The 25,471-nt window shown below is 38.7% G+C and overlaps 1 protein-coding gene across 1 annotated transcript in view; it reads right to left on the bottom strand.

Annotated features, from left to right (window-relative positions):
* The window catches only part of KHDRBS2 (KH RNA binding domain containing, signal transduction associated 2), a 548,941-nt gene that overhangs the window by 26,256 nt on the left and 497,214 nt on the right, over positions 1-25,471 (bottom strand). The window contains exons 7-8 of the mRNA XM_039528488.1: positions 14,834-14,916; positions 1,791-1,849 (exon numbers count right to left, since the gene is read on the bottom strand). Coding sequence (XP_039384422.1) covers positions 1,791-1,849; positions 14,834-14,916 — 142 coding nt within the window. The remainder of the gene's footprint in view (positions 1-1,790; positions 1,850-14,833; positions 14,917-25,471) is intronic.

Genomic DNA, 25,471 nt, shown 5'->3' with positions numbered 1-25,471 from the left:
TCTGAAATCAGGCTCAGATCTTCCAACTGAGTGTAAAAAACTACTGCAAAACGTTCAAGAGAAATAGAAGGAATGGATTTCAATGCACCATCTAAAGTAATATTTAATGCCTGATTCTGGACCAGGAACACGCCCCAAGTAAATAGGCCATGCACTGTGGAGTTCAGTGGGCAAGGTGGGAATGAATCCTTCTTCTAGGTCACAATGCTGCGGCAAAGCTGCTGTGGCACTGCTACTGTAGTCTGAGAGGGGATGCAGCAAGCTCTGTGGCTGTCCCCTATCCATCTCTCTGGGGAGTGTCATAAATATAAAGAAAAGGGTAGCATAAAATCCCTCCTTGGCAGCTGAACTGAATCGCTTTACCTGTAAGGGTTAAGTAGCTCAAATCACTTAGTTGGCACCTGACCAGATGGACCAATGAGGAAAGAAGATACTGTCAAATCAGGGGGCGGGGGGATTTGTTTGTGGCTCTCTTTGTTTGTTCCCTCTACAGACTGAGGGAGAGACCAAGCAGGTACAACATCTCCTGAAAACATACCTGGAATGATCCATCTAAAATTACAGAAATTGTAAGTAAGGCAAGGAAATGCATTAGGTTATCTGTTGTTTTGGCTTGTGAATTTTCCTGTGCTACAAAGGTAGTTTTAGTCCTGTTTTTGTAACTGTGAAGCTGAGCCCAGTGGGGAATCCTCTGTGTTTTAAATCTTTTTATTACCCGGTAGAGTTACCTTCCATCCTGATTTTGCAGGTGTGATTCTTTTACTTTTTTCTTTATAATAAAGTTCTTCTTTTAAGAGCCTGATTGATTTTAGTGTCCTCAAGCTAAAGGGACTGATCTGTACTCACACTGCTAACCGATTAGTTGGTATATTATTCTCAGCCTCCCCAGGAAAGGGGGGGGAAGATATTTTGGAGAGGATAAGGATTCCAAGTGACCCTCTCCTGAATTTTTGTGTAAATCACTTGGTGGTGGCAGTAATACTGTCCAAGGACAAGGAAAGGAATTTGTGCCTTGGGGAAGTTTTTAACCTAAGCTGGTAGAATATAAGCTTAGGGGGTCTTTCATGTGGGTCCCCACATCTGTACCCCAGAGTTCAGGGTGTGGAGGGGAACCTTGACAGGGAGCTTTTCTCATTATCAGTGCAGTCATGGAGCCATCAGAACTACCATTAACTTCCCAGATGCACTGGGGAAGAGGAAGCCCTTTTGGAGCAAAGCTGTCCTTTCTCCGCACATCCTCTTCCCCCCATGCAGTGGAACCAGTTCCAGCGTGTTCAGGCATTCTATGATTGTGAAGTTTGGAGCAAGATTTGATCCATAGAAAGTTTAAAATTACATGGCATTTTGCAGTAAAGTATTTTAGAATTCTGGATTTTAATTGGAGTTGTTGGTACTATCATTCCAAGAATAAAAAAATCTTTTTGACTACCTTATACTTGTTGCTTGACATAATGGATATGACAGCAGGAGAGACACAATATTGTTGTCACATCAATAAGACTGACAACTGACACTGTGAAATATACTCAGGCGCTAATCAGCATGCTCACTGTTGCTGTTAAAACTGATCTATGTGATTAATTGCCTTTGAAATTTTGATCAAAATTGATCTGTCCAATTTTCTGGTCCTAGTTCCATAAGTCAAATCTCACCCTAGAATTACACAAATCAATTTAGTCTGGGCTTCTGTAAAAGCAGAGCAAAAAAGAAGGTAGAAGTAATTTTGGAGCTGTCAGTGACTGATTGGTTTTTTGATTTCACACTTTTACTAAAGATAGAACAGGCCTTACCGTAGCTGTCATAAGCATCTTCACTTGTTCCATGACCATAATCATAATATTCAGGCACACTGCAATAGATTCAGACAGCAAGAAATGTTACTAAAATCAGAAGGAATCAACACAAAAGCTTAGATAGTAAACAAAAGTTAAAATGTTATTACCTTTATATGCAAATATAACAGTCAAATGACACTAGAATCAGTGCAAACACGTTATATTTTTATTTTCATGCATTATCTACTAATTTAAAAATAAGATCATTCCAAAAATGTGTAAACATAGGAATTATTTTTCAAAGATGTAGCAGAAGGTTAGGGATAGAAATTCAATTCACAAGAACAAGGTGCAGTCTTATAATATCCTGCCCTAGGTTTTCCTTGTGGTTACAAGTTCATCAGAAATTCATCTCAGAATAAGTACACAGTCTTCTGAGACCTCAGTAGGCCTTGTCCTTTAATCCTTCCCTAAAGACTGAGGCCCTCCATTGACCAGGAGTCCTGTTTGTTTGCTAGATCAAAAATGGAGCCTTAGGTTAGAATAAACTCCGGATTTTTAGTAAAAAGTATTTTCTTTGTCCCCTGGAAAATCCAGTTTGAACTAGTATATGCATGTCTCTCCAAGGCTAATAACTGAGGAAGTTTATTAGCACCCCCCCCCTTAATAGAGAAGTACATACAATGTCACAACACCACATACACAACTGCATTTTTAATACACTGTACCTAAAAGGTGTTAACCTAATTCAGTAATGTTTAACTTAACTCAGTAAAGCTTATCTTAATTCTATAAGGTTTGTTCAGGATATTACAAGATATTGTCAGTCTGTTGCAGCCTTTTGTACTGAACCTTAAGATGCTTGCGTTTACTGAGGACTTTGGCACTTTGTTCCATTTTTCAATTACACTCCCTGCAAGGTTGGTCTGCCTACATTCCTCACAAAGTGAAGGCCTGATTATCCACAGCCTTATGGGTTTCTATGACTTTCTGTGACCTCCGTGAATTTTGCAGCCCTGGTGTGGCTGACCCTAGGACCACCCCAGCAGCTGGGGAGGACCCGGGGCCAGTTGCACGGGCCACTGCTCTGGCATCCCCAGGCAACTGGTCCCTGGTGCTGCCCTGGAGCAGCGGTCTGGGACCAGCGGCTGTGGCAGTTGGGCCCTGGGCCGCCCCCTGCCCAGGTCAGCAGTGGTGGCCGGCCCCGAGCTGTCCCCCGCCTGGATCAGCAGTGGCGGCAACAAGGCCCTGGGTCATCTCCTGCCTGGACCTGCGGTGGCAATGGGAGGGGCCCAGACTGCTCCCACCAGAGCGGCGGTGGGGCCACGGGCTGCCCCCGCCAGCAGGCTGCCCACCTGCCAGCAGCAGTGACCCCAGGCCACTTCCCTCCCAGCAGAAGTGTTGCCTCACGCTGCCCATCCCAGCAGCAGTCTTCAGGAGCATCCCCCTCCCAGCAGGTAAGATTTAATCACAGGTATTTTTAGACTTTTTGTTTACTGCCCGTGACCTGTCCATGACTGTTACTAAAAATACCCATAACTAAAACGTAGCCTTAATGTTAGGCAGTGATTTGTACCAGTGCAAAGTAAGTGTAAAATGTTAATAAATGAATAGTAGATTTTTTTTCCTTGTTTGCACAGATGTAAATGAATATACAAAGTGCAAGGAAGTGGAAAATCAGAACTAGTTTCAAAACTACTGCTTGCCAGTTATTTGTTTGTTGGTCAACACTGATTACGTATGGTCATAACAATAGGTTAGCAAAAAATGAAGAGGCCATTTTAGATTATTGTTGCATGCTGCTAATTAATGATCTGCAGTTATTGTCTATAATGGGCACCAGCATATCTGTGAAGCAAAGATGGTGAGCAATGTTAACATGGAGATTGAATTGGTCACATTTTAGCTTTACTATTATTATTATTTATAATTTGTTTTCCAGTAACACCCTGGATGCCCCAAAATCAGGACCAAATTCCCAGTTTGCTAGGCACTGCACAAATATAATAATAAAAGGCAGCTAGGCACTGCCAAGTAAAGCTTATAATTTATCTATATTACTGAATTGTATTTCCCCCACCCTCGGTGAACAAAATAAAAAATATAATATGTTTCCTATTAATTTTTTTGTTTGTTTTATTTGACCTTTTTCATTAAAGGCTCCATCTGACGGGCTCTCACAAAGATACCAGAACCTCCATGGTCACCTCAACATTGCGTTATTACTTAGGCTATTTTCCAGGAGATTTAAAAAAAAATTGGTTAGTATTTGAAACAGAGACATATTTAACACTGCAGAAAAAAAATCTTATAAAGATAATAGAGTTGGGCAAATAATTTGTAATAATTATTTGCTTAGACACAATTTTACCATTGCTGTAGACAAAAATCGGATTTTGAATTTCTTGAATGCAATTCTTATTCATAATTCTTCCTGGAATAATTCCTAAGAAAAAATCATGTATTTTTCTTGAGAACATTCATTGCAAGCATTTGATATCTGACACTGAAGCTGTTTCGAACAAACATGTTTTTTTCCTGACTGGCTAGGTAAAATTATTTATAATCAGCTTTCCAATGCAAATACTAAAGATTTTTTTAAATTAAAAGTACATTTTCCATAAATATTCTGTAATATTTCCTAAAAAGTCAGTGTTTCAGCAAGCAGTTTTTCAAGTGCTCAAATACCGCATTGACATGGCCATATAAACACTTAGGGCTGATGCGAAATATTCTAGAGCTGACCAGGCACAATATATCTAATATTCTATTGAACATACTGGCCATGCTATATGTTTCTAGTGATTTCTTTGGAAAGTTAAATGGAAACATGAGAGCATATCGAGTGCAATAAAGCAGGGGGTTAAATAATCAGTCTTATCATATTCAGACTTCCTACAGCTTAGACCTAAAATATGCTCAAAACAGAGAGCTGACATGTCAGATATGACAAATAGTATGAAAAATCACATGTAATGTGATTTAAACAGCATAATTTTGACCTATTGACTGCATTTCTGGGGAAGAGGATGGGAATGGTGATGGAGTAGCAGAGTTATGAAAAAACAAAACAAACAAAAACATCACCTCTTGAAATCTCCAGCCAATTGAAATAAATCACTTCCCCCCAATTCATTGTATAAAACAAGTGATTCTAATCCATACACTTTGGAAATTTTGTTACAAGGCAGACCACATTGATGCAAATTACTTAGGTATTGGAAGCATAAATATAGTTAGCTAGAAAGGCTTGTATATAATACAATGGGTTGATATTGTTGACACATATGGAAAAGGTGAGCTGATGTTGCCTGAATCCATGTGGACTGAATGACCTATGGTTATACATCATTTGGAACTTTCCTTGCTTTCTTGGGTATGTCCATTTCTAGACCAGCATGTTGCCTGACCTGGGACCAGTCTCCTGATGTGCTCCACTTACTTTTTCTTCTCCCCTTGTTTCTAATTGTCTCCATAAGATTGTAAGTATGCACGGTGTAAGACTGCAAGTATGAACAGTACAGGAAACCACTCTACTGTATTTATCTTATTCTTATACGTATGTATCTTGATTTTTCTATTATTTCAATTATATTTGTTTGAATTAACAAAAGCTTATGAAGTTGGTGTGTGTGCTTCACCAATTTTATCATCTTGATTAAATCCAACTAATCACCTGAGGAATGACCTTGTATTTGTGACAAGTGCATGTTGCATCCCAATAAAAAAAATTATAATTCTAATAATTGCTCAGGCTACAACATACATTTGTAAAAAGTCATTCTCTAGTAACAATATTGAGAAAAGCTGGACTGTAAAATCTGGCTTTATATACTTAGGGCTTTTAAAAGACATTATCACACTACAGATAAATATAATTCAACCATATTACGTTGATCGGCAGCAGATCTCAGTAAATAATCAGCAAATGAATTCAGCATAAACAAAACTTGGTTATTTAATTGTAGAGTTCCGTGACATCCCATAATTTAGAAACTACAGTGCTCATGAGTTCTAGAAACACCATGTTTTCTTGGTGGTGTTAATTGGAAACAACACACCATTATCTGTGATTAGCATTCATTACTCTTCAAGCAACACAAGGTGTAATTTTCTTAAGTACATGCACCTACCTGAAAGCAGGAAGTAATCATATCTGTTTTAGAAAATATATTAACTCATTACCAATCTTTCACATCAAACTCCTACATTTTTAAGCGCTGCACAGTATTTTAGCCACAGGGCTTCCAAATCACAATGGGCTTGATTTTCCAACCCTTAGATGTTAACTTCAATGGTCCTATTTATGAGAGAAGTAGCAAATATGGGGATACAGACCTTCATTAAGGTTTCATTATTTTTATTTCTTAAATGGGTTCTCATCTTACCAGGTTTTAACGTAATGTTTCTCTATCAAGATGAAAACTTTCAAAAATAAGCTTTTTGGCTTATGGCCTAGTTCCTAAATATAAAAATCCCTAAATTGTCTTGTTTGTAAGAAGTATGTTGACATCTGATCAGAAGATCACGTTTATTTTTAATGTTTCTGATGGATGAATATTGAGGGTATGGATGTCGCTAAATCTTTTCAAGCAGTTATTTTTATAGGGTCAAACTTTCTTTAAACTGATGACATAATGTCACCTCAAGACCTTTCACTAAAGTAAAGCTGTGTCACCTTTCTTAAAACTAGCCTCATGTTCTGTATTTTTGATATTTTGGGGGCTTATAAACTTAGTCTCTGTGGTATGCAAACACTGATATTTTTTTAAGCTTCTGAGTTAAGTCGGCCTTTTCCAAGTAAATTTGAGCTAAAGATGATTTAATCCTAACCTGATTGAATTAAGTTGCATGGCTCCAAGGTAGCCCTCACGTTTGATTTGTCTGAAGGGGTAAATTGCTAAATGAGAGTTATCCAACTTCTGCATATCAGAGTGTTCTATTAAGGCCTGCATTATAATATCTTTGCTGAGAGTGGGAAAGGAAAGGGTTAGCCACAACTCAAGAACTGAAATCTAAGGAGGAAGCTTTTAATTGGCTCTGAGGTTGTGGTTCAGACATTAAATAGTAATCTTGTTTCAGTAACAATACATTAAACTAGTTCCAATTTATTGTTTTGATTGACTTGGGTGATCTTTAGTTGGGATTCATAACCAAACAGACAGGCACCTCTTTAGATCCCTTTTTAACATTTAATAACAGGGTTGATTATTTGGTGTATTAATCTTATGTTTTAACTAAATTGGTAATTTAATTTCAATACAGCACTTAGACTAACTTGTTGCTTTGACTCTGTTGCTCTTAATTTGATGGCTGTATTGTTTTAGTTACTCATGAATCCATACTCTATTGATAATATGGGTCAGCTACTCCAAAATGGAATCCATGACATGCTCAATCAGCTAAGCAGCATGGCCATTGTTTAGTTTACAGGCTGCACTTCGTACCTCCTCCACATTGACATCCTCTACATTATATGGAGGTGTGGTCACTGAACTCTTTGCATCCTGCTGGTGCTGCAGTTAAGAAGGTTCTGAAAGTGTTCTTTCCATCTTCTCGGACATCCTGTCTTGGTGTTCAGGATGCTACCACTTTTTAGTGCTTTGTGGGTTCACCCATCATTCCCATATCAAGTCCATGCATGTATGTTCTTCCTTTGAAACGAGTGTCAGAAACATGGAGTCTGGTTGCAGCACAAAGCTTGAGCAGTTGCTCACAATTATTGTTTGTGGTCACATCCATAAAAAATTCCCAACACTTTCCAGCCAAGCTGTTTGAGCAACCCAGTGTGGCATTGGCATTGGATAACAACAATAATGTCATGAGTGGATACTCTGCTGATGATGTCATACATGGCTCGTGCATATTGTTCCTTGTTCTCCTCATTGGTAAGATTAATCAGTGCATAAGCATGACGATGATGATGATGTTGCCATGTCTAATGAGAAAGTCCTGCCACCACAATACATCTGGAGATGGGAGTGAAGCTTTTGAGGGCTTTACAAGCATTCCTTGACAAGGCCAAGGCAACATCACCAAGGCAAATGTGGCCACTGCCCTCATCACTGGGGCCTGACCATAGGATAATGATGGCCAATAATAATTGGCTCATCCCTAACACTTCAATGGGTCTTGCAGAGTCCTACCAGGAAATGTTGTATTGCTTCAATCTAAATGACAAAGTGGTAGGAGACCCAATGGTTTTCAGGGTATGTTCCAAACAGATAAGCCACCTTGAATCAGCAATGTTATAGGAGTGGTTCTGAAATCTGGGCTACCATAGAGGTGCAAATGCACCAGATGGTGCTTTCAACATGAAACAGCAACAATCTATTGAAGGCATATGGTAGTTTTACCGTGTTACGAACAAGGATGTCAGGCGTCAGACCAACCAGCCTCCAATATCTTCTGAAGTGACTCAACAGCAGCTCAGGTGGCTTGATTATCTGCTCTGTATGCTGGAGTCCATACCACCCCACCAGCTTTATGTCTTCAACAAAATCTGGATGGAGAAGACCTCACAGACAGCCTAGCACATGCTGGAAGGATGTCATAGCTTCTGACCTTGCCTGCTCCAGGCTTACTAGAGAGCAAGCCACAATATTGGCAGGAGACTGGGCTATCTGGGAATGGGTGATAAGGAATTTGCACTTTATGCTCCACAAGAAGGAGAATTAATGATGAATGAATGAATGATTGATTTAGTCCAAGTTTAGTTTAAGAGTATTAATGATAACTTAGCTTTAGTGACATGCTTTCTTGATTTTATTTTTGTTTTTTAATAGTTCAGAGCCTGTTATGGAATTTCTTCACTTCTTCTCTCAGAAATAACAAAGTAAATCTCCCCTTGCTTATCATTTTGATTAAATTATCTTAGGTATAGTTTCAGTGGAATATGATATTCTTCACTTCCAGTTTGCAATCAGTATGTGGGTACCTTTCATGGATGGATAAAGTCCAGATATAGACTGAGTTCAGGCCAATGAGAGACATGTCACAGGCAGATACTTTTAAAAGTTTTCCATGTGTAATTTAAATGCTTAATTGTGAACTTACAATTAAACTTTAAAGTAAAAAGTAAAATGTAAGAGTGACCATGGGTAATCATTAACACCCATATGGCACAGTGTTTTAACATAGAAAATGAAAGGTAGCTGAGTGCATTTCAAAGTAATTCTTCAACATTCTGCTGAGAATATAAAAACATAATATGACTTTGGAGACATAACATGGGGCAGAAACTTGGTGTAAAATGACATGGCTCCAATGACTTCAACTGAGCTATAACCGATTATATGAGTTGAGGATCTGGTCCATACTGTACAATAGTACTTTCACTTGCCTAGCACCTTCCATCAGGGGACTTCAAAATGTTTTACAAAGGTGAGTAAGGGAAAAAAATACATAGTAAGTCTGTTTCTCTGAAGATATTGCCAAATTCTTGCTTCTGGTTTTCATGCCACTTGTGTGAGTTGTGCAGCAAACTCTCCCAGCTCTTAAGGTTTTTGAACTAATTAAGCACTTGTAGGCTAACTTGAGGGTACTATCCTACTGAGTTTGTTCCAACAACAGATAATTCAGTGACCCATAACAATCTCTTCATTTCCTTTGCAACCATGATCAGTGAAGGACCTATCCAATGGCTCCAATTCAAGCAGCTTCAGATTCTAACGCTGCTGTCTCTATTAGGGATTGGGTATCATTAGGGGTATGTGTACATTTCAGCTGCGGGGGACAATTTCCAGCTCAGGTAGATGTATCCATGCTAGATTTGATTGAGCTGGCCTGCTAAAGATAGCAGTGTAGCCACGGCTGCACAGGTGGTGGCATGGGCCTACTGTTCTAGTACGTATCCACGGGGTTAGATAGGATTGTATTTGGGCAGCTAGCCCATGTATCTGTGGCCCCACTACTATTTTTAGCATGCTAGCTTGATCAAAGCTAGTGCAAGTATGCCTACATGAGCGGTAAATTACTTTCCTGACTACAGTGTAGACGTACCATTTCTGTTAATGTCCCCTGACGTCCAGTGAGTGTCTCTTTTGATTTCCTAAACCCAAAATGCTTAATTTCTTAATTTCTGCATGTCTCTTAAAACGATTAGTATTTGGTTCTGGTCTTTCCATGGGTTGTTTCATTTACAGAGATAAGACAGCATCAATTTTCTGTTTGCCAGCCTCCGATACAATCAAAGAAGAAAAGAAAGAGTCCGTGGCCCACATCAGTTAACTAACACTGAGACACACTTGGATTCTTCCTGCTTCCTGGTATGGCTAGGCAAGAACCTTTGGTATAACTGCATTGGCATCTCCTATGGCTCATTGCCACCATTCCAGTACCATCCAGAGGCTTGGTATATCAGTGCTTCCAGCTAGTCAGGAAAGAGGGTTAAATTCCAGTGGCTTTTGAGGCTTTACCCTCTTATCAAGGCTCAGTGTAATGACACATTGAATGTATCAGCAGCTTAGCATCTGGGAATCCCAAAGATTTGCACATTGACACAAAGAAACAAACCCTCAGCTTGACATGTTTAGCGCTGGTAGAACATTTGCTGTATGGAAATGCTCCCTGAACCCCTTCACATTTAGAGTAAAGATGCTCACCAAATTGTTTGGTGTCTGTAGTCTCCCATTTGCTTCCTAAGACTTGAATCATCAGCACTGAGGGAATGATGTTTGTTATTACACTGTCTATTGGGACAGCCCTTGAACTATTTACTCTCCATTGGCAAGACCTGAAGTTCCTTTATAATTCTACTTTTATATAAATATCGTTATGTAGGACTTTCATCTCCACCCACCAACCTCAGCTCAGCGTTGGTGCTAAATATGATTTTGGGATAAAAATGAAGAGGTGATAAATTCTGAATCTACCTTTTGGAGTCTCGTTTCTCCAGTGTCCACTCTCTTTTCTGGGACAGCTGACCCTTTTTTACATTTAGTGAGGGAGAAAAGAGATTTTTTATATATCTACATAATAAGAAATATGAAAATGATAATGATTTCTTCCCCTCCCCCCAAAAGGAAAAAATGTGCTTTCCGCAAGTTTTGAGAATGAGCAACTTTTCATGAAGATATATATTTTTTAAATGTTTGCTTTAGACTTTTTTTTGGGGGGGGGGTGTTGTTGTTCCTTTCGCCTTTCCCTCCTTTTCTCTTTTTAATTTTTCCATTTTACCACTGAAAAGAGTGAAAAAAGGTAAAACAAAGAAGTAAGGCGAGAAGGAAAAAATTGAAAGCCAATAAACTAGATTAATTTTCAATTTTTTTGCAAAATAATATTTGAAAGTATTTTTGTGAAAACTTCAATAAAAAGTTTTCATCTGAAAATTTCAAAAGAGATCTGAGAGAATATGCTGGGGGCACTGATGTACATTAATTAGAGCATGCTTAGTGGGGCAGAGATCTTGAGTCAGCTTACAGGTGCATAAGAATATCAAAAATCTTAAAATATAGGAGAATTTCCAATAGGACTCAGGCTGGAAGCATGAGATTCAGGAGTGATTCTTGATTGAAAGTATCATCAGAGTAGGATTATTGCTAGAGCATAAGGAATAATTTACTTGACAAATCTAACCTCTTTTTCTGCTCCTGGAGTATCTCCCCGGGATTATTTCTTTGAATATAGTTGTTATTCAAATGTATTTTATTATTAATTATTTGTTTTGCAGTTCCAACCAAAGGCTCCAATCAGGATCAGGGCCCCAAGGTGCTAGGAAATGTACTATGTTTTTATACTATAAATTAATTGCAAATGTTTCAGTCTGAACAGTGAGTGCAGTATTGAGTATTAATAATTTGAGGTGTGTTGCTTAATTGTGAGTGTTCTGATTAATCACTTAGCTCCAATCCTGCAAACTTGCTTAAAGTTAAACATGTGAGTAGTCTCAATATAACAAAATGTCAATGAATTACTCACATGTTTAAAGTTAAGCATGTGCATCTGTGTTTGCAGGACGTGGGCCATCATATCATTCTGTTCACTGACTGGATGAGTGTACATGAATCTAATGTTTGGTATCTAATAAAACTTGGTTCCTGACTATTCCCAGAAAATGAACACAAAATGACCATGGCCTAAGAACATACAAAAAAAAATCAAGCAAATATCTGTGGAAATTTTTTTTGTCATTCATCTAGCTCTTGTTATTACCCTATTGTATAGAATGGAAAACAGAGGATCTGATTCTGAGAGCTTCAGTTTGATAGTGTTCACAAGTATAACAGGGAGAAATAAATTATCTCCACTGTAGAAATCAGTGGGTAAAATTCTATACCTGTAGTATGCCTGAAGAGTACACAAGATAATCACAGTGCTCCATTCTGGCCCTCAAATCTATTAAACTCTGATCTTACGCTAACATAAATCAGTGGACTTAATGGAATTACACCAGTGTACAAGTGGATGAGCTACAGAATTAGGTCCCAAGGTAACACAATGAATCAGTGGCATAGTCTGGAACAGAAACCTGTCTCCCATTTATATGCTATGACCACTGACACACTAATAACTGCTGCATCCCCCAAATATGCTCTCTCTCACATGCACGCACACAAAACATGAGAGAAAATTATCATCAAGTTCTCTGGAGTTTTGTAGAAAATGATGGATTCTAAAGACACAATTTGCCAGACAAATGGTCCATGATCCCTATTCAATGATACAGACAGGAGAGAGAGAGAGTTTCTAGAACTGTACAATCTACTCCAGAAATGTTATTAGTGGGACATCAGACATAAGAGTGGAGATCTATGAAGAAAAAAATCTTCCAAGAATTCTAGAGGATACAAGTGATTTAGAAGACAAACTTTTCTCTACTTCAGAGCAACTCAATTTGATTCAGTTTTGCTCATTGAATCAAATAAATGAGAAGTGGCATTTGAAAACAGTTTCTGATGATGAATGCTGTAAGTGGATTGCAGTGAAGATACATAAAATGTCATCTTTTAGGCTTGCTGCCGTGATTGATTTCAATGGTTTGAAAATAAAATGCAGGGAAATCTTTATTTATGAACAGGTGGATATAAGCACAAAACCAAAATGAAATACAGCATAGTATAAATACAATGCAGGCTGGTTAAAATGGGGAGAGGGTACAAGAGAGAAAAATTATACAGTATATGATATTTTACAAAGAACCATGCAGGCACTCTCCCAGCTGTTGCCTGGTAGAGCTAGCTATATATTTTCTTATATTGTAATATTCAGAGATGGTGAGACAAAAGTGATAGGCATATCTATGTGTCAGCTGGGGATATAAGAAAGAAGGACTCTGTTGCAGAAATTAGAACCAGAACTGATACCTTTACTCATGGGTACCTTAATTTACAACTAGTATGAAATAGTACTTTATACTATGCAGCTAGTCACACTGAAAACACTGGAGCTAATTACAGAGTAAGGCACTATTCCACATAAGTAAGGGTATCAGATTTTGGCATTATGGATTTATTTGTATACACCTATCTATACTCATCTATAGCTATCAGTTTACTGCTGAATGTATTCAGGACATATACATCTGAATGCAATTTACTGAGGCTCTACAGTAAGCACAGGAGCGTTAGCACATGCAGATAATACTGAAAGTGTTTTGACAACAACTCTGTATCTTTGTCTTTTATGTCTTTTGAAAATATTTGTTCATCAATAATTTGGTAGGAAATTAAATCAGTTTGTGCTCTACTTCATTACTATACTTAGCATGTCTTCCACTTTAAGAATAAAGAACTTGTACAGAAACAAAACCAAGCCCACGTTTTTCTTTTGTGGTCATTGTGTCCAGTACAGGTAAAACTGCTAGTTACTTGTATTAAATGAAGAGAGATTTCTCTCCTTCAGTGGGAGGGGGATCCAGTGATGGAGTTTCTGAGTTCTGCTGTGTGGAGGTTGCCCTCAGAGTATTGCATTTGAGGATTGGAGAGGAAAAGGAAGAGGATATTTGGTCATGGAGCAGAAAAGGATGATTGGCCAAGGGAGTAAACATCTGGTCACACCTGAAGAGGACACTGCAACACCAGAATATGTAGCAGCCTGCCAGGCTTCCTGCACAAGACCATGTAAGTAGGTAAATAGGGAGTCAGGCGATGGTTTTCTGTTAAAATATCAGGGCCAGGGGAACTGATGGATTAGTGATGAGCTATGAGAAGACTTCCCCTCTATAGTGGACATCATTAAAAAGTCAAAATTTGCCAATATTTAAATTTGGATTAGGTTCACCTTTCCTGGTCAATGGGAGCTGTGGGAAGTGGTGGCCCGGCCTGCGCGATTTCCTGCAGCTCTTATTGGCGGGGAATGGCGAACTGCGGCCAATGGGAGCTGTGCGTCCATACCTGCGGACGCTCAGGTAAACAAAGCATCTCACGGCCCACCAGGGGCTTACCTGAACAAGCTGCAAACCAAATTTGGGAACACCTGAGACAGAGGAGAGGAAGAGACCTGCTGGGTCACTGAGTATAGTTCCCTACTATCACAACCAACCGCATCATTTAATTCTGTTAATAAATTTATCAAACTGTCTTAAAAATAGATAGGTTTTTGCCCCCAAACCTAAGGTTACGGATATAAAGTCCTGCAGTTGTCTTTGTTAGTGTATGTTGACTAATCACAAGTGTTTACCACTATCATTTTTATTTATTACTTGTTTCTGGTAGAGCTCATGATATGCTATGAAGTGTACGAACAGGAAGGAAAGTATGATATCTGCCTTGAAGACTTTACACTCTAGAAAGAAAAACTCAGAGAGACTCAAGGTAGAGGAAAGGGATAATCACTTAGATTTGTTTTTAAGACTAGGCTAAAATTGAAATGATTCTAGAAATGTATTTTTTTCTGCATTCTTTCCTCAATTCTGGTAATCTTGTATGTTAACTCTGGTAGCCTTTTTTTATTACATTTGATTAAAAGTATTTCAAAAAATTATTCAGATGTTTTGAAGAATTGTTTGCTGTCAGAAAGTAAGATTTGAAATTCACATTATACAAAATGCATAGGAGAACAAAGGCTAGGTCTAGTAGTTCATTTGAAAAAAAAAACAATTTATAATTACGATTGCTTACCTCTGTGTTTGGGTGGCATAACTGTTATCATATGCTTCGTAGCTTGGGTCATCATATTCACCCCCATATCCATCATCATATCCCTATGGGAAAAATAATACACCCTATTTAGAAGTTGATAAATAAGGAAGTATATTAGGCTGCAAAAATTATGTATTAATATATAGATGCTATATTTGCATACAGGATTGTTTTCATTATTATGCAGTCTATTAGACCAGAATTATACACCTAAACGTGCTAACAATAAGCACATATGATGAAAGAGTAAAGAAATAAATTATTAATTTGAGAACTTAGTTTATCCATTGATATAACACAGTGCACTGTTGAAGGAACAGCTTCTCAACCGGGTTCATTTTGAACAATGACAGATGCTAATGAAGACAATTGTTTTCTCAGGAATTCGATATTACAAAAGTTTTTGTAATTATTTCTGGGTGAATAATAACCACTGAAATGAACAAATGGTGAAAAAATATATTGATCTTAGAACACTGTTAAGAATGTTGTTATTGAGTATAAAACCATAGCATCTGGTCCTTTTTAAAAAAAAAACGTGTCTAGGTCTGGGAAAGGAGCCACGATAATGATCATTCTAAATAACCTTTACAACAAACACCTTTAGCTTTATTGAGCATTCCAGGCTTTTTCAGTGTTGACAATATGATTGTCTATTACAAGCTCAATTACCAAAGTGTGTTCAGTGAAGAACGAAAGAACGAAAGAAAGAAAGGTTACTCAGTAATAACAGTGGACATTCACCCTTATGGGAAGCACCCACAAGAGCTATTGGGCTTCAGAAACCTTCCAGAAAAACAGTGCACCTTGGGACTGCACAAGCTTCACCCCCACAAAGCACCAAATTTTCAGAACCAAGGTTCTTATAGGCTGTGTGGTCCCCAAACATCTCAGTTCCTTCTGCTAAAGCCTAGAATCCTATAAGAGTAGAATTCCAAAGGAAAGAGAGGAAGATGGACAGGTATTGTGAATATGTAACACTTTCAAACAACTACATTTACTAGGAATTGACTGTATATTCTTTTTCTTATGTGGGATTCTAGCTATCAGTACAACACCTTGACTCCAGGAATGTGGGCTGTTGAGTTGTAATTAATTTAGAACTGCACTCTCAAATTGATTGTCAGATGTAGATATCAAGTAAAGAGAGGGCGAGCCCTGATGAAGGTGTATATAGAGCACTAGATAGTAACCATGCAGATTTCTATAATGGCAACTTTATTGGGGATAAACCATCTAAGACACCTTAGTTTTAGTAGAATGAGCCCTAAGACCTTCCAGTATGAGTAGGCTAGCCAAAGTGTAATGTGTTTCAGTAGGTATAATTCATTTTGAATGGCTCTGCATGGAAATAGTATTTCATTTACTTTGATCTCTAATAGATACAAAAAGTTTTGGTGACTCCCTAAATATCTTAATATTATTCAAATAAAAAGAGAACTCTGCACTTTTCTAATATCCAGGTTATAGAACTACATTTTCTAAGGTAAGAATGAAGTTTTGGAATGAAACCTGGGGTATTAATGGTCTGGAATAGGTGGAACACCAACTACATAAAATTACCCCAGAGATTTCAAAAACTAAGCATTGGCTTCTAGTGAAGATTGTGAACCACCAAAGATGCAGTTATACTTCTAATCTGTCTTGGTGGTGGTGATGCCGAATCAGGCATCACCAGAACACAAACTCTGAATGAGATGACTCAGATACATCTTTTAGACCAGAAGACCTTCATTGGATCCCTCTTTTAAGCAATGGGTACTGTGGTGGAGTGGTGCCCCACCCCCTGAAGAAAAGGGCTGAACCAGGCCTGAGAGGCTGCGTAGACCAGCAGCCAATCAGAGAAGGCCTGGGGAGAGCCAATCAGGGCAGGGAAAGAGGCAGCCAATCAGGGCTGGGGTAGGTCCTATATAAAGACTGCCTAGCAGAGGAGAAGTTGGTCACTCCCTGACTAGTTTCAGAGTAGACTAGTGAGGGAGAAGGAGTGGCTCCTGAGCTAAGGAGCAGCACCTTGGACAGAGCAGTGCTGGGCAGGCTTGGGGGAGGAGAGAGGAGCTCCAGCCCAGATACCTGCCAGGCTGTGGCCCTTCCTAGAAGGGGTTGAGAAGGTGCATAGGGTCAAAGGGGAAGTGACTCAGGGAAACTAGGCAGATGAGAGGGGAGAGAAGGAGGACAGAGGGAGGCTGCCACTAGAGGATCCCTGGGTTGGGACCTAGAGTAGCGGGTGGGCCTGGGTCCCCCCCCATCCCCCTTGCATTGCCCTTGGCCACTAAGGAGAGGGGCTGAGACAGACCGCAACCGGCCCCTGAGACAAGGGGCTAGACTCTAGGGTTGTGGTTGGCCGCCAAGGCAGGGACAAACAGAGGGACTACTGTTAACAACGGCCCCCCGGAAGGGAGTGAGACCAGAGTAGTGGACACCGCCGGAGGGCAGTGTCCTGAGGCAGGTGGAGACTGTCCTGAGGAGGACGCCACCAAGCAGGAAGCAACATGGGTCCCAGGGCAGCAGAATGGAGACAACGGGCAAGCTACCACTTGGCGAAGATGCACCAGAGTGGTCAAGAGCTAATTCCCAGACTGACCGACAGGGGGAAGTGGTGAGTCGAACCCCTTCACATGTACCATATAGAAGATATTAGTTCATCAATGTTATGTTCACAGCCTACACTCAGAGAAATTAGACAAAAACATAAATACTCTTCCTGGATGGTTGCAATGTCACACTACTTTATTTTTTAGAATTCCGAATGATAACATGCAAGAACCCAAAACACACAGAAAGAAAACTGGCTGCTCCCTAAGTCAATGAAACTCAACTCACCCTACCTCGCTTTAAGCTGGCTCTTTCATTACTGATTCAGATCGCACACTTTCCTACAGAGACCTCTTCCCTGCAAGTATAACCAGGAAACCCGCTCCACCATCCTCAAGACACCACAGTCAACACTGAGGGACTTGCACAGTCACCAAAGCAGGGAGAATCTTGTGGAATCAGAAGGACTGATATCACTGGAAGGGCCAGAAGCTCCTTAAGAACCAAGAAAGCCAGAACCAAGATCAACCTAGAATCATGACAATGATTCTTATTTCTCTTTTAAGACAGCAGTGAGTCTCTGAGTTCTACTTCATCTTACCATTATGCTTGAGGGCAAAGGACCACATAATGGAGGCTTCCACAAACATTGGGCCTGGACAAGCCCCAGATATGAGGGAATAAGCTCAGTAGCAACAACAGTCTGCCAAACAAGAGGACTTCTTAGTGCTCTGAAAGACTCCAGAACCAAAGAACCTGCAACTGCAGGACCAGATGGTTCCTGCCTGGGAGGGTCACCACTGGAGTCCCTACAGTGAAGATGTTCAAGCATTGATAGACAAAAATGCAAAATGACCTGTGGCACTGAAGCAGGCCAGGAATCAAAATCAAAATGTTCCACCAACTTGGAGGCAGATGAAAAGGCTGCTCCTGGCAATGAAGGATTCTGTTTCCTCATTTGTAAGGGCTTTGAAACAAATGAAAGATTAACCTGTCCTTGGACAGATATGGGGCTCTGACCAGGAGATGATTCTGAGGTGCTGACTTATAGGACCTTAGTCATGAAGAAGGCTAGAAGCCAAGCATGAACAGTGATTCCTAGGTAATGGTGTTCCTCAAGATAGCACACATGTTCAGCCAACTCCAGGAATAGGGAAAAGATATGACACACACTACTGAAGTCTGGCTGTTTGGAGTAGTTATGATGGCCTGGAACTTAACTAGAGAAAATGTGGGAACCTAAATGGTGTAACAGCATAAAAAGTATTTAAAATTCCTGTACCTACCTAAAAGCTTTCACTCTTTACCTAAAATGTCTAAACTATAACAAGATAACTGGACATTTTTGGTTAAAAAAACAAGAAACTTTTTCTAGGCATAGAGAAAAAGTTCCTACACCCACAGCTAGACATGAAAAGAAGGAACTGGATTAACTAGGGGGAAATTATTTTATATTGGAACCTTATTAGTGATCCTCTTGATTTCAATTAATCATTTTGAAGGAAGAAACTGCAAAGAGACTCCTCAGCATAACAGACTACAACAAGCAAAGCAAATCTGTCCTCTGCTCTCCACTCTGTCTTCCCATAGAATATTGAGTCAAGTTCAAGGTCTTGGTCCTCTCACCTTCAGATGCCCAGTGGTCTGGACAAGCATATCTAAAAGATCACCTAAAACTCTGAGATTGAAGTCTGTGGCTGACAACTCTACTTCTCAGGAGTTTCTACAGTAAGAGTAAAGCTTGTCTGTTCAGGATACTGAATTTTCTCAGGGGAAGATACAAGCCTGTGGAACAAACTCACAGCAATTAAAGACTATAACAAACCTCACCACCTTGCACTTCAAGTGCAAGGCACACTTTTTTTTGATCTGCCTTTTCTAATATAAACACAGAGCAACGTGTACATTTAAATGCCCCCTGCGAAAAAAATATATGAAAACCGATCAAAACAAAACATTACATTGCACCCACAATTCTCCCTTTGAAAAGAGGATGAGAGAAAGAATGAACCACATGTGACAGGCATTAGTCACATTGCTCAATGCATTACTGAAGACACTGAGATACTACAGTGATGAGGGCAGTATAAGAACCTATATAAAATAGAATAGATAAAGGAAAGCATGGCAGTGCACTTGCCCACTGTATTAGAGGAAAGGTAAGGGAACAAATTATCTTACACTAATGCCTCAGGTGGATCAATGCTCAGCACCAGTAGAACAAAGAACAGTTATTAATACTTGACACTTCTGTAAGTACAAGTAACAGATTTGAACAGTCTCCTTAAAGGCTCAGCGTATATCAATATGGTGCAGGTGGTTCAAATAGAACTGGAAAATAAAACGTGTAAAGCTCAAACAATTAAAAAATAATATTTCTGGTTCAAGATTCTCTCTCTATCTCATGTCAAGTATCAGAGGGGTAGCCGTGTTAGTCTGGTTCTGTAGAAGCAGCAAAGAATCCTGTGGCACCTTATAGACTAACAGATGTTTTGCAGCATGAGCTTTCTTGGGTGAATACCCACTTCTTCGGATGCAAGCAGTGGAAATTTCCAGTTTGCTTCTTGCTTGCTTATATATACACCTGCCCCTGGAAATTTCCACTGCTTGCATCCGAAGAAGTGGGTATTCACCACGAAAGCTCATGCTGCAAAACGTCTGTTAGTCTATAAGGTGCCACAGAATTCTTTGCTGCTTCTCTATCTCATGCTATTTTTTGGAAGTGAATTCTCACTCATTACCACACGTGTAACACATTATAAGCACCATTTCAAATAATTAAGTATAATGTAATAATTTCTAATTTCTAGAACTCTAAGATACATTAAACTAAACAGGACAAAGCACCATGATTATATATAGTAAAACATAAGTCTGCATTATTAGGGCAATAGAGTAAATGACTTAGGGGATTTCCAAAGCCCATTGAAGTCAGCAAAAAGATTCCCTTTGATTTTGTAGCAACCTGCGTGTATCTTGGAGGCAGGAACACAGGTTGCAGGAGGGATCAGTTTGAAGAAGGCACCAGAAAGCCAGTGTGGATGTACCTGGTTGGGATGTTAGCTACACTTGCAACATCTCTGTAAATAGTTCGCTTAATAAAGAGCTAGTTTAGTTTTACAAGCATGGAGTCCTTTAATGTGATTACCCAGTACGTGGTACATGAAATGAATTTCAGTGAAATTTGGATCAGATACTTAATTTGTTTTATCTAGAATATATATAATTCTATTAATTTAACCAACATTTCTTTCAGAAAATACCTTTCACACTTCTGTTGCCTATATAAGTTCTCACAAACTATTTTAATTGATGTGTGTGATTGTAAGGTGGAATACTTCCCATTCAAGGAGACACTGAGCCAGATCAGGGATAGGTCAATTTATACTATCTGAACATTTATCCTCTGGTATAATCACAAAGTATTAAAACAGTTGTATGATATCTATAAACTGATAGTGTCAAACTGCATGGCTTCTGTAAAGCAAAAAAAGTCCTTCCCTAAACCAGTAGAATTCTTTGAAAATGTTAATGAAATTGCAGATAAGGAGGACCCAATAGACATAGTTTTTGTAGAATTCCAAAAGGCTTTTGATTAGGTTTGATTTTCAAGGATCTCCATGGGACTAGTTCTGGTTGCCTGAGAAACCATCCCTCCCTCCCTCCCTGATCAGGCTCTTGTATTCCACTGGAAAGATGATGGATCATCTGGTAGGGGTAGGCTTGTGACTGTGGGAAAATAACTTTCACATGAACTGGACCACAGCTAAGGAACTGATAGAACCAGCAGAAATAAACATGACCACAAACTTCACCATATTCAGAGCCAACTATAATAGCCACCTCTTTGCCCCGGCTTCCCTACAATAGTACCCTCATTCTCACAGATTCACTCATTAAGTCTAAGCTTGCTTTTTGGAGACAGGAAAGAGAGAACATTTTCATTTGTTAAAGTACTAGGATGTGCTCTGACATTACAGTGATCAGGAATATATAGACAGATATGGATACATATGCAAAGATGAGAACAGAAATACACTTCTGGGATTGTATTGGGACTAGCAATTTTATTTGTAGTAATTAATGACTTTGAAAAGGAAGTGGATCATGAGTCGATATAATTCAGAGATTTAAATAAAAATCTGTTGCATTTAGTGAATTCTAAGGAGGAGGAGGAGAAAATGCAGATGAATCAAAAGAATTAGAGTAATAATAACATTTTACTTACCAAACCTTTCCCCATTTCCAAACACACACACAAATGTCTTTGAAGATTCTCAATACAACACATGAATTTAGTAACTGGGAATAATCAAACTTATCAACTAAGTATAGTGGATCTATACCCATAAGTACTTTTAAAACAATAAAGATAATAAGCATAAAATATGGATATACATAAAAATGGGAAGATCATGTAAGAATTGCAAAATCAGAGTAATAAGTTGTGGCCTTCATATCACCTTTAAAGAATAATTCTAAGAGTTGGAGTCCAGGGCACTTAGATAACAAGATAATAGGTGACTTAGAAATAGATACCATAAGTAAGGGCTACCTCCCAAAGACATTTTGTCCTATTAACGGAATCTTCATTGTACTAAGTTTTCGTTGATCCACCATATTACTGAGAAGAGTATGTCCAAATACTGGGAGAAAACAAAACCTCAACAAGGGCTAAAATTGAAATTGCAAACTGGTGTACCAGAAAGTAGTTTCCTATAAAATGTGTACTGAGCTCAAATATAAAAAAGGGGGAGATGAATGACGAGACATCTTTGGAAGAATGTAAGAACTTTCAATACATTTTGGAGTCAACACTCTGGCAAGGGAAGCTGTTGTCATTCATGAGTAAGAAGAGGTTTGCATGCTGTTTTTAAAAGAACAGTATGTGAAGGGTATGGAAAGACAGTTTAGAAAACTTGAACTCTTAGTCAGACATGCTTCCGGATTAAAAAAGAATCAGCTATTTCTGCTGTATCTTACAGCATTTTAAGCACTTTTAACAAGTCCATTCCCACTACTCTCATTTCCAGTCTAAAATTTCAATCTCTCTTTTTAAAATGTAAAGTCCTGCTATGAATTTCTTTGCACTTTTATAATCTTTGAGTTGTGTGTGTGTGCACAATCTATCACACGCAATTTTTGGTGATTTTTTTTCTAGCTGTGGCAACCAAAACAGTACATAGGTGAAACTGTACCACTAGTCTATAATAATAATAATACTAATAATAACAATATATGCAATCTTTAATATTTGCTGTTGTTTTAATCTCCAGTTACATATATTTTAACCACTAGCTTTTTTAATTGCTGCTATACATGGGCAGGCCTCTTCTCAGTTATATTCATGGCTCTCATAAGTCTTTCCTTCAGAGAGTCCTACAAGTTCAGAGCCTCAACTACTGTACAGGATGAATTAAGAATGTGCTTGCCGATGCACATTATTTTGAATTTAGCTAAGGTATAATTAATCTGCCTTAATTCCACAATCAGTAATGTAGCATAGAGTGCTACAAGCAAAGTTTGATTTAAATGTACTTTTGGATTTTCTAGAGCAACCAGCTAAATTCTTTCATAGTATCTTAAGCACATTTATGAACTGTGACATGGGCAATCTTTTAATATTAATGCCCCATTTTCAGTGTTTGGAAGGTAAAAAGGGGAGTTCCTAGAAGCCAAATAAGTGTCATTTTTCAAGGCCCAGGACTCCTTTCCTTCTCATGTTATTCTCCCAGGGGATCCTGCCCATCAGGACTGTTGGGTGGATCCATTCTCTCCTGGCTAAACATTCCAAGAATGTGGTATGGGGCACTTGTTTATATTCCTTTAGGGGTACTCTCCAGTGGAAATTTCACTTGCTAGATTATTACAAAGCTTTAGTTAAGGCTGAAGTGGTTAATTTTTCAGTGATTGTTACTACAGTGAAGAGCTGTCCTGCAACTCTGTAACACCATCAATAAATTGCTAAACCCAGATAGATCAGTTGTCAGTCTTTTAAAATCCTCAGAAGACATTTGTAATGATTTTTCTATCTACGGTATGAATAATCTTTCTACTCCATGGACAGATTTTGTGTCAGCTCAATCTGTTGGTCATACAGTTCCTGTTATGGAAACATCAGATGCCCAACAACTTCACTATTTATCATTTTTGGAGGCGGATATATAAGATATGATAGGGATTAAAACCAACAACGTACATTAGAGATAGTCCTCATTTTGCTGTTGAAGGAATGCTTGCTAGCTGTAGTTATTTCCATTCACAGAAAAAGTAAATCTGTTGTTTTATTTAAATGCCAGGTTTTTGCTGTTGCATCACCAAAGCTACTTGGTACCAGTATCATGTTATTCAGTAGCAGTGTAGAGCCGTACTGGATACCAGTAAAAACAATCTCTCTTCCAAGGATCTTGCATCCTAAAAGTCAGACACAGATAACATGAGATGGGGAAATGTAGAGGGAAGATCATTTTGAATATTTTCTTCCTCTGACTTTCTTTATTGCATCCTCTTAATAATGTTGAGGCAGATAAGGCAATTGAATGACTGTTGAGGAGGTGAATCTTTAGCAGGGATTTAGGAGGATGAGATGGCACAATGCAGTAGGGGAAGCCAATCAATGAATAAGAGCAGTAAGGAAGAAGGCACAGAGATAAAGTGGGAGAAGAAATGAACAGGGCGATGTATTTGCTGTCATTGGTGGAACATACAAATTAGTTGGTGAAGGGGGGAATCTGGATAAACACCATAAGACATAAAATGCAATACATAGGCTGTGTGTAAGGCCTTGAGGACATGAATGAGAAGTTTAAATTTGATCCTATGGGAAATGTACCACTAATGGACAGGATTTGAAGAGTGAAATGGGCTGGCGAGGGGGTGAAGAATATAATTCTACCAGCAAGTTAGTGTCAGTAAGCTATCCTCCCACAAATAGTGAAAAAAAAACAAATCTAGTACCAACTTTTCTTTCAAATTTTCATCTAGTTTTTATGCTCTTTTTTTAATCAAGTGGAACAAGACGTGCTCAAAATGTGATTGACAGCATCATGCACACTTGTTTTGTGTTTAACTGAAAACTTTCAATCAAGTTTTCAGAATCTTTGTAGAATGGAGCCTACATTATTGAAAGTACGTAAGTCTAACTCCAGTTATTGATATTCTTTATCATTCTTAAGTGTTGTTAGACCACTCAATACTGTATAAGTCAATGACCACTGACATTCTTGAGCATCTCTCCTTTATGTTCTCTGCTTTGGACAGAATCTTTATATCTGTAATTATATTGAAATATCAGCGTTATTGCTGTTGATATGCAAATCATATCCAGCTATGAATTACTTGACTGTTGAGATACTAAGATACTTACTGTTCATATACCTGCTTATACAACATACCAACATTCCTTATGTAGAATCTAATCTCTTAAATCTTAAGGCTGATTTTTTTTTCTTTTGAAGAGATTTCAAAGCACTTTTTAGAATAAGATGTTGCAAAATGAGAGGTTTCTTGCTTTACTACTGTTCTGGGATCAGCAGATATGTAGTATCTTTCGTGTTATTTTCAAATACATGCAATAGGAGCATTTATTGAAACAACGTATGTATAACAGATGAAACCATATAAAAACTGTGTTTTATGAGAGGTTCAATTTGAAAATCTATCAAGAAAACACATGCAAATGTAAGGGTTTCTTCTGTCAAAGCTGCAAATGAATTTAGTGTTCTTGAACATGAGGAGCTAACGGCATTGGCTTGATCTAGGTACTGTGTGTGCTGGTGATGTGCAGTCTATCACACCCAGTTCAGCCAGCTTCCGTACTTCAGCCCTTCCAGCTCTAGGTCACAGTTGAGCAGAAATTATCAAGCATGCTAAATTATGGCAAAATGTATGGCTGCTTTTGCAAAGTGAAAAATGGAGACTATCATGAGATGATTAAACATTTTCACTCAGAACATAAACTGGATATTAGGCCCTGATTCAGCCAAATACTTAAGTAGGTGAATAACTTTAAACAGGTAAGTTATTTCATTGAAGCCCACTGGACTACTCAGATGTTTAAAATTATTCATGGTGCCTAGGTACCTG

The sequence above is a fragment of the Mauremys reevesii genome, linkage group 3 (assembly GCF_016161935.1).
Source record: "Mauremys reevesii isolate NIE-2019 linkage group 3, ASM1616193v1, whole genome shotgun sequence".
Taxonomy (NCBI): Eukaryota; Metazoa; Chordata; order Testudines; family Geoemydidae; genus Mauremys; species Mauremys reevesii.
This window is presented reverse-complemented; position numbering and strand designations above follow the sequence as displayed.